The 11,389-nt window shown below is 33.3% G+C and overlaps 1 protein-coding gene across 1 annotated transcript in view; it reads left to right on the top strand.

Moving 5' to 3' along the window:
* Positions 1 to 371: 371 nt before the first annotated feature.
* The window catches only part of LOC118743148, a gene marked incomplete at its 5' end in the record, with an annotated part of 31,590 nt that continues 20,572 nt past the window's right edge, over positions 372 to 11,389 (top strand). Inside the window, 2 exon segments of the mRNA XM_036475679.1 lie at positions 372 to 541; positions 652 to 725. Coding sequence (XP_036331572.1) covers positions 372 to 541; positions 652 to 725 — 244 coding nt within the window.

Below are 11,389 nucleotides of genomic sequence, written 5' to 3'. Positions count from 1 at the left end.
GCCACCTACGAAAAGTGCGGCAGTAATGTCGCTTTTATTACGTACCTCGAACAGGCCCTAGGTTTTAGAATAATGTTTTAGTATTAATATGGACTTTTATTAAGTTCTTGAAAATGTTAGCGCCCCACTCACTAATTATAAGAATTATATAAATTTAGTGCGAGTATAAAAAACATCTTTACAGAAGTTTAACTGATAGTGATTAGGCCGCCACCTAAGAAAAGTCTGGCCCGAAAAATAAAACAAGAAAGACAACTAGCTATTTCTGCATACTTACGGGGAAAAAAAGTTTCGCAGATTATGTAATATATATTTAGTAAAGAAGATTTAATGTATACTGTAATATCAATTCATAGTCATCTCTCTTACAGGAATACGACATTCAGGATCATCGACCATTTCTTTCACTCAACCAAAGTGGCTTGAACAAGGCGGATCAAATCAAATTTGCTCGTTATTTAGGCCAAGGTCTACCAACCTTTACACTTTTCTGCATTTATAGTAATTTCAAAAATCTTTTCTGCACCAAACGCACGGAAATGTAAGTATTTATTTTCTTCATTGCAATATGTACATACATTTTTGTAAATATGGATAAATACTCTTGAAAGGTAACGCATTAAACGTCATTGCAATCTATTTTTTATACAGATACACTAAAGATGGTTATAACCTGCCTTACATACTGGACAAAACGAAACGTTTTCTATCGAATACGACGGCAGGTTAGTTACAAAAAAATTAATTATATATCTATGTAGATTAAAGTGGTCCCAATTTTTGTATGGGGGGAAAAAAATTCATCCTAGAAAACGGGGCATCCACTTAGCTTTTCCCTTTTGATATTTGGAATATCTATACCAACTTTCAATTTTCTACTGCAACCAATACAGGGTGCGCAATGACCTTGAAATTTGCTAATGGAACGCTGCGAAACCGACAAATATATTGGTGATTTTCACGATTGAGAGAAATAGAGATTGCGCCAATCGCGGTACTGCTAATCCACTCTGTGATTTTGACAGAATGAGCTGTGTGCGTGACGTCATCTTGGTGCAATTGTTGATTGAGCATACGAAAAAACCAAATATCAATTTTAATATTTGTGCGTTAATATTTCTGCGTGGTTTTAAACAATTATTGAGACACTATAATAGGGTTGTCATATTTTGAAACGGAGAAAGGAGTACATTTATATTTTCGATAGAAAAAAAGCAGTACATGACATAAAAAAGGAGTACAATTTTATTTTTTATTTTTTGTGTAATTTATTGTTACAAATTACCATTAATTAGGTACAAACAAACAAAGATATCTTAGAAATCTTTTTCAAAGCAACAATAAATGTGAAAAATAAATAACTATATGGGTTGGCTTTCCAATAGGGACGCTTGTTAAAGAGACGGTGATCGAAGGGGGAGTGGACGTGGCACCTTTTCCGACCTTTTTGGAGAGGGCATGAACCGCCATTGACAAAAATGTTACTCCCGACCACCTAGAGCCCTTATGGTTCCCCAGGGACCCCTTAGAAAAATTGCCAAAAGTCACAATTTCCACTTGCGTCCACAGTATTTTTGCGTAGAATTCGGTTCTCAATGACCGCCCTTATAGGAAAGTTTCCCCAACTAAAAATCTAAAAACTACAATAGAATTCCAGACTCTTCCTGAATGTGTGGCCATTTTTTTAATTTAAGCCTTATAATTAATTTAATATTTTTCTGATTTTTATACCCGAGCGCCCTGCCCCTAAGACCATGCTTACATCTTTTCACTATCACACTTAACTTTGCTTACTAAGTAGTGTTTGCCACAATATGAATGGCAACGTCCAGCGCGTAAAATAATAACCGTCGAACAGGTTTTTTGAAAAATAAAAGGGTTCTTTAGAGATTTTGTGTTTTTTTTTGTTAACTTTGTAAATATTTTACTTTAATTTTATTAATTTGTTTTAAAATTTTAATCCTGATTTGCATTTGCCAGCTTTGGGAGATAAGTACATGCGGCACGAACCCCTTTTTCAGGTGTATTTTATCTTAGATTTTGTGTAAAAAAATAAAAAAAAAACCTGTATAGGGTTGGTCGAATGAATGCCCTCCTAGTCACCACTTTCGAGTCTTTTCGAATGCTGAGTATGAGGCCTTTTGTTGGACAAAAGACGGAGTATAAAGGACCCAAATGGGGGAAATTAGCCTATGGTTACAGAAGATATGTAATAAAGTAACCGACAAAGACTTGCACTTTTCTCCCAAACCCCCTGGTAAACCCAAATGAAGGTTAAATTTAAAGACTATACATTAACTACTTTTTTTACTTGCGCTTTTCTCTCCGGTAAACCCAAATGAAGGTTGAAATTTAAAAACAAATTAATAAAATTGAAGTAAAATCTGAGGATAATTTATTTAAAAAAAAACTGCAACAGATATTATTTTACACCCTGTATATGATAAAATATTAACAGCTGGAAAAAAGGAGTACAAAAGAAGTACAAAGCTAATAAAGGAGTACATTTCCATATATATTTTTTTGGGAGTACAAGGGAGTACATTGCAATAAAAAGGAGTACGTTTACTCCCAAAAGCAGTACGTCTGGCAACCCTACACTACAAGGCAAAATGAAGTGTGCTGTGGCAAAGTGTAATAGTGAAAACAAAAGGAAAGCATGCGATATAAGTTTTTTATCGTTTCCTAAGGACGCAAATCTGGCGAAAAAGTGGAAGCAGTTCTGCCGGCGAGGAGATGCATTAAACACCAAATCGAGCTACCTATGTATGTGTGCACGAAGCACTTTACTAGTGAAGATATTTAAAATAACACACAGTCCGAAATGATTTTTTTTTATGATAAACAAAGATGCTTGAGGCAAGTATTGGGTTTACATATTTCTATTAAAACAGAGGAAATTGTAGTTAGAACAAAATTAAAGCTAATGCATGTGTACATATACATATATGTATATATATTTTTGTTAGTACCTGATTCTTTTTAGTGCTGGTATGAGGTAATGCACCAGTGGATAAGGTCGCCAGGCGCTAATTCAAGCGGCATCTTACCGCGCTGTTACGTACCTAATATAAAACAGTGCTCAAATTATTATACATTTAAAAGTTCAGCTTGAATTATGTTTTACTTACATATACTACGTTTATACGCACGTATTATAGGCAAATAACAATTTGCAAAATGGTAAAATTTGCCGTAGAAACGCTGAGTTAATTTTTTATTTGCAAATAACTAAATCACGCAAATAAGTATTGATTAGTGGTACTATTTGCAAATAAGCGCAAGGCGCCGCCATTCTTAGGTTTATTTTCTTTTTCGATGGTCATCTTATTGCCTTTTTATAATCAAGACGTTGCCATTTTTAGCTTTATTTTCTTTTTCGATGGTCATATTATTGCTTTTTTATAATCAGGCAATATTAAAAAAAAAATTTCACCATCGAATATACAGTGAGTTAGGTATTTGCAAATTATTTTTATTTGCAAATAGCTTACGTATAAACGTAGTAATAGAATATTTATTTCCAAAGAAGCCACACTCATGCATCCTCTCGGAAATGATACAAAAGTCATCAAATAAAAGCTGTGGAGTCAACAGCTGTGGAGTTTATGGTGGTTGGCTACCGTCCACAAATATACATATGCACTATGCATGGCTTTTTACAATGGCGAGTCCAAAAATTCACTTTGCTGCACACCTTCCTTTAGGTCTACATGAAATTGCAAACACTGTTAATACATCCATTTTTTCACGAGCTAAAAATCTTACTTATCTAAATGGCTACATGTCCAAAATTATTGCTACGTGTTCCCAATTAATCAATCTTTGTATATTTATTGATTCCTGCAAAATTGGGCCATGTAATAATAAAATTAACACATTTTTCTGCATTGTTTACATATTTTTATATGTGTTTTGGCATTTCTCTCGCAATTGCACCAAGATGACGTCACGCAAAAATTACGCTCAAAAATCCTCTCTCATTGGCGCAATCTTGTATTCTATCATTCTTGGGTGATTTTTATAAAAAGCCACTGTTGCCACGACAATTGAAGCTTGTGATATTTTTGAAGTGAAACTTCTTACATGATTCAATAATACAAGGTTGGATAAATATTGACATTTGTGTCAATCGACTACTTTGTAATGTTGCATTTGAGAAGGAAAGAGAAATGGGGTAACCATTTTATCCCCTTTTGTGAAAAGGTAGTGTGGTAGTGCTGAAATGGGGTTTTTTTTGTAATTTAATTAAATATATGAGGCAGATTCCACTAATCTACACAATAGACAATGAATTAACTTTTTTATGGTATAATAAACATGCCATATAGATATTAAAATGAAATAAATGAATATTCACATAAAATTCTGACCAAAGAAAAATCGTATCGACAAATATTCCCAAAATTCAAAATAAACCATGGTTGCATTGAAATTCCAGTATATATTAAACAAAATGAATGGAATTCAAGCAAATCCTTTATTCAAAGGGACTATATGAAAAAATATACAAATAGTAATGATGTTATTGATATAATGCATATAAATTAATCTATTAAAAATTATATATGTTGCATTTAAAAATTACATGTTAAATATCTTGAATTGAATTATATTTGGTTTTTTACAAATTTCAATTTGTTAGTAATGTTTTCTACTATTTTTTCCAATCAGTCTTGCTAATCATTATATTGGTTACATTTAAAAGTTACATCTTCAAAATCGTAATTGAATTACATTGAATTATTTAGTAAAGTTTTCTACTATTTTCTCCAATCAGTCTTGGTAATCATTATATTGGTTACATGAAAAGTTAGATCTTGAGTATCCTAATTTAATTACATTTGGTTTTTTTAATTAAAATTTAATTTTAATGTTTTGTACTTTTTTCCAATCAGTCTTCTTAATCATAATATTGGTTACATTTAAAAAATATGTCTTCAGTATCGTAATTTAATTACATTTCGTTTTTTAAACATGTAAATTTTTGGAAATGTTTTCTTCTATTTTCTCTTATGAGTCTTGTTAATCATTATATTGGTTACATTTAAAAAGTAGATCTTGAGTATCCTAATTTAATTACATTTGTTTTTTTATTAAAATTTGGTTTTTTAATTAAAATTTAATTTTAATATTTTGTACTTTTTTGTGTGTTCTATAGATGAACGGTTAGTACACTAGACTTTTTCCACTTATTAAAACTTACATCAAAACACCAGTATATCGCACACCGTCTTCAAAAGAGTCACAACTCAAAGTTTGTAATTTTTGCAATTATGCACAGAGCTTCTATTTAACTTTCAGCAAAAGCTGCAGAAATTTTTTTTTTAATAATTTGTTTAAAAAAAAACCTAAGGTAAAGTCGCCCTTGTCCATGTGATTACCATGTGCTAAGAAATAGTTTTTTCGCATTTTCTTACAAACGTATTATTTGAGTTGTGACTCTTTTGAACACGGTGTGCGATATTGTAAAGGCCTTGCGCTAAAAGTGGGCTGCGCTACGTTGATGTTGAGCTTGCGGTAAGGAAAAAGTTGTACCTGCGATCAGATTACAATCCTGGAAGTATATAAAAATCGCTGCACCAGCGAATGTAGACGGACACACAAATGATCCGGACTTGCACAAGAAAATATCTTTAGTAATATTTGTAATTTCGATTTTATGGGGTAGTATACATACTTGTAAATATGCAAAACTTTACTTCTTGTAAAACTCTAGTCCTTTAGTACGAATTGTGAATGACTCGGAGACTCTGCAAAGAAATACATATGTAAATTATTGTTTTGATTCAAAATATTCCCATTATTTTAGATTTTTTTGGCATACTTACTTGAGTTTGCGCAATAAGAAAATGAATTTCCACAAAACAATCGATGAAAATATCGGCAGTGTTGCCTGTTGAACTTTTTATACGAACACAATATTTCTTCTCGTATTTTAGTAGTAGCTTATATAAATCAAAAAAGAAAGCAACACAGGCTAAGGCAGAATGTGGGAGCGAGACAACTGCCAGGTTATCCAACCTTGTATTATTGAATCATGACTTCTTAGGCGGCGGTATCGCAAAAATGGAGAGTGAAATTTTTAAAACTGAAAACGTTACATGAGTGAGAAGGAAGATATAGGTAGTATAGGGAAGGGGAAAAAAGAAATAAAGCAACGCATGACGGGTACGAGTACCTACATATGTATATACGTATGTTTGAATGCACGTATGTATGTATACATATATATTTGAATGCAAATTTACATGTCTGGCTGTAGATGAGTGCGCAAAGATACTTGCCACACACAATTTGCTAATTTCCAGAGGGTCAGGGTTCAATTCCCATTACAACCAGCATGAAATTTAAATATTTTTATACCCGAGCGCACTTGTGCACAAGGGTATATTAATTTTGTTCACATAACGGTTGTTTGTAACAGCCAAAACGAATCGAGATAGATATAGACAAATGTATACATAAATGATCAGGATGAAAAAAGAAATCGATTAAGCCATGTCTGTCTGTCCGTCCGTCCGTCCGTCTGTCCGTCTGTCCGTCTGTCCGTCTGTCCGTCTGTCCGTCTGTCCGTGTACACGATAACTCGAGCAAAAATTGAGATATCTCAACGAAATTTGGTATGTAGGTTTCCCTTAATCCAAGGTAGGTTGGTATTGAAAATGGGCGAAATCGGACTTTAACCACGCCCACTTCCCATATAACGGTAATTTTCAGAAATACGAAAACTGCGATATTTTAGCAACTACTGAAGATAATTCACTCAAAATTGATAATTACAATAATTTTTAGCCGAAAAATAAGAATATTATAAATTTTTGCAATATGGGCGTAGCCACGCCCACTTATGGTTACATGTGTATATCCTGGTAACCGCTGCATTAATTTCTTCTAAACTTGGCACAGTTGTTGGCCTTCGCACAACATACCAAATGGCCGAAAATTTTAAAAATCGCTCAATAACCACGCCTACTTCCCATATAACGGTAATTTTCAGAAATACGAAAACTGCGATATTTTAGTAACTACTGGAGATTATTCACTTAAAATTGATATTTATAATAAGTTTTAGACGAAAAATAAGAATATTATAAATTTTTGGAAAATGGGCGTAGCCACGCCCACTTATGGTTACATGTGTATATCTTGGTAACCGATGCACCAATTTCTTCCAAACTTGGCACAGTTGTTGGCCTTGGGACAGCATAAAAAACCGCCGAAACTTTTTAAAATCGGACAATAACCACGCCCACATCCCATATAACGGTAATTTAGAGAAATACAAAATCTTCGATAAATAATTAAATATTGAAGCTAATTTATTCAAAATTGATGCTTGCAACAATTCTTTACCAAGAAATACGTTTATGGTAAAATTTTGGAAAATGGGCGTGGCACCGCCCACTTATGATCACATATAAGTATATCGGTAACCGTTCTACCAATTTGTACCAAACTCGGTATGGTTATTGTACTTGCCACGTGTAAGCAAAACGTTGAAAATTATTGAAATCGGACTAAAATAACGGCCGATTCTCATATAACGGTATATTTTAAGAAATGCTTTAAACTTCAATATTTCGAAATTGAAGGACGCTAATTAACCCAAAATTGATACACCTCGGCTTACCAACTAGCGGAAGGTTTCGGAAGGGTGAAAAAACATATATTTAATACTTGCGCCGGGTATTTAATGTTCGGCTCCGCCCGAACTTAGACTTTCTTACTTGTTTTAACTTAAATCTGAAAAAGCAATCGGTAATGGCAAATCGCTTCATTTTAATATGGGCGTATTTGAATTGAATATTTCTATACTAAATACTAAAATTTGTATACTTAAATGTATTACGAGTTGAGTTGGTGCTCTTTCATATGCGTATTTTTTTTAATTTAGCACGCTTGTTTAATTCTAAACTTCTTTCTCTCAGTGCACCGGTTTAATTTGGGAAATAGTTACATTTCGAGATAGTTGAACTTTGCACAAGCAATAGTTGATGATTAGTATATGAACCTAAATACGTTGAAAATTACGTGCAATGATCTCATGATCTCATGTTTTTATGTTTTTGTTTTTGTCTGTCAAAATAAAATTTCACTACATCCTTTCGCACGTCGAAATAAAAGGGAAGGGAGCGAGAGGCCCTCCCTAAAGTATCCCGGTTTGGCAACAGAGATATCTGGCAGCCCTACATACATATGTATCTACTTATGGATAGCAATGTTTTCATGTATGTACATATCGTCGTTTAAAGTACAAAACCGCGTAACTGACATTGGCTGCCAAAAATTGGATTTGCTCACACAAGCTCTTGGCTCAATCCTTATTCATTCGTCCTGAAATATACTAGCCAGAAATGCGATTGTTTTATAAAAAAGAGAACCATTTTGAAATATGTGTGTTTTTACGCTTTACAAAATGATTTCTACAACTTCACATACGTGGTTTTGCATTTTGTTGATACGCGGTTTTGCACTTTAAACGACGATATGTTTGAATGGGTGTATATATATTTGTACGTACATATGTATGTACATATGTTTGTGTACATGTGTATGTATATGCATGTATGTAGTACAAACTAGAGATGGGCACGGGCCTAAATTTTCAGGCCCGGCCCGGCACGAGTGCAAAATCAACTTTCAAAAACACGCGTGAGCCCGCACGTCAAGAATCTTAGTGGGGCCCGGCCCGTCCCGGCACGACGGGACATGTCCCAGCCCGGAAATAAAGAGCCAACTTTTATTGTATGTATACATATGTATGTACATATTTTTAATTTTGTGTTTATGTATGTATATTTACTTAAGCAAATAAATTTTTACATCAAAATTTTTATAATATATTTTCTGGGAAGAAGAAAAAGTGGAAGGTATTGTATGTACAGATATGTAAACAAAACTACTAAGTATCTCATTTTTTCTATCGGTTTCCTATTATTTATTTTTTTGCTTTTCTCTTATCAAAAGAGTTTTAAGAGTTTTTGTATAAAAACAAAAGCTTATCTAAATTTGTAGTATTAGCAACGGGCTTTTTCGTGCTTATTCGTGCTCTTATGAAATTTAACTGAACGCCCATGCACGCACGAGTTCGTGCTGTCAGCAAATATTCCGGCCCGTACCCGCGGGCTTACGCAGAGGCCCGCCGGGCCCTTGCCAAAAGCCCGGCCCGTGCCCATCTCTAGTACAAACGAAAACAAATCTAATAAGCTGCTCGTTGATATAAATGCGAACTGTACTGATTGTCAAAAATTATGTGTTTGTTGTACATTTGTTCATGTTTGTCATTGTGCGTGCAATTTTGTAGAGTAGTTTTGTGCTCTCGCTATCTCCTTGTATTAACTCGTCCTTCGTTGGTATACTCTGATGAAGATATGTGAGGATGATAGCAAGGCCAACTTATATAAGGTAGTGTTATAGGAGCAGTTGAAATTTTCGCCCGATGTTTCTTAAAGAAAGCCATAAACGTAGGTACCGTTGGTTCAACTCGGTGTTATTTTGCTCTAGATTGCACCGTTTGTGGGCCTGTTGAATGAATTTATGTCTTGGTTGTATGAAAGATAAAAAAATTTGGATTTTCTGGTAAGTTGTACAACTTATCGCTACATTAATGGCCATGTTGTACAAACTTATTTAATTTGCGTTTATTTTGTACACTAAATAACCGAAAATGGATAACTCAGCCGAAATAGGTACATGCTTTCGTTGAATTTATAAATGTAAGCTGAAACTATGAAATTGTAAATATGAGATTTTACAATGAGACTGCTCGCAAAATTGTAATGTTTGTGGGCAAAACGTCCAACTTGATTGCGGATTGATTTGAACCAACGTTTTCGGCTTGCATCATGTCAAAAGGATTTGTTTGTTGTAATTCATTCTGTCATTTACATTTCATGCGCTTGAGTAGAAAATGCATGAATGAACACCATTTCATGATTTCAATTAACGCGAAATAGAGTTTATGCACTTAGTTCTTACTCAGATCGATGAAATGATTTCGTGAATTGGACTACGCATACATGTGATACTTATGCTTTTAATTTATAAGGTAATTTTATGTTTTTATACTCTTGCTACCACATGAATACATATATGAATTCGTGATAAGAATATATGAATTCACCTTGGAAGATAGAAAGCGAGTAAGAGTAAATACCCAACAAAGGAATTTGTCTTCTTTCAACTTAAATAAATGCATTTTGCAAACAAAAGTGCGTACGTTACGCAGTGCCTTGGTAATGGCGAATTCGTAAGGATCAATTGATTGCATTTTAAACATTTTGATTTATTTGTTAAACATACAATTATTTCCATTACAACCCGGTCCTATGGATGCTGGAAGCACGAATTCATATAAGGTGGTGTTACCGGAAAACGAATAAATAAATTATATGTATGTATATCAGAAAATTAATAAGATGAAATGAAATTATTGTTTGATTTCTAACCAAATCTATGTATGTAACTCAATCGCCTAATGGTTTGCCGAACCGTAAACATATGTTTACACATCAAATTTCGTGAGTAGGTACCTGGTACTCACACCTTTTTTAAGAAGTTTCACTTCCATCTAGGGTACGATGTTACACACGCATTTTTTTTTTTGATAATTTAATGCCGATTTCTTTTCTACCGAAAAATGCAACCTTCTCTTTGACCTGCACATTCAAACACTAAGAAGAGGGCGATGAGAAGGCAACATTTATTGTAGAAACGAAATCGCCATATATTTAAAATGTACTTAGGATGCTTAACCAATTCTTGATTAATATACGCACACAATACTTCTAGAGTAAAATATGAGCATCAGGAGCATCTTCTAAATTTATACTTAAAAACTCAGAGTCTCACCTCTTTCGGCAATAGGAAACATTTTGGAAGGAGCCCCAAATTGTATCTCGGAAAAAAATCTTTCGGACCACTCTAATGTAGATACATATTTATTTATTTTGAAACTGACATAATTAGTATCCTCATTTTGTGCTTAATTAGCTGGTTACTTCTAACTTAACGCATATGTAAATAGTTCTACTGTCATAAACTAATAACAAATGGTGTTAACTTGGCTGATGAAGTTGAACGAGTAACAGACGCGTTAAGATACAAGTAAATGATCACTGAAGTAAAAATAAAATAATGTAAAAAAAATATTTTTTAAAAACAAGCTTTTATTTAACCTGTACAATCAAAGGAATAAAATGAAGTAGTGTAACAAAAGATTTTTTAGCAAGAAAATTTTGTCAAAACTGCACTAAAATTAATAAAATAAAATTAGTAAGGTCTCGTTAAAGTTACTAAAAGCCATTTAGTGAAAGGAGTTATTCAAACTCTAATGAAAATTACTAACAATTTGTACTAATTTACTTCGTTTTTAAAAAAGCTTGTC

The sequence above is a fragment of the Rhagoletis pomonella genome, unplaced genomic scaffold (assembly GCF_013731165.1).
Source record: "Rhagoletis pomonella isolate Grant_MI unplaced genomic scaffold, Rhpom_1.0 Rhpom_scaffold_00007, whole genome shotgun sequence".
Lineage (NCBI taxonomy): Eukaryota > Metazoa > Arthropoda > Insecta > Diptera > Tephritidae > Rhagoletis > Rhagoletis pomonella.
This window is presented reverse-complemented; position numbering and strand designations above follow the sequence as displayed.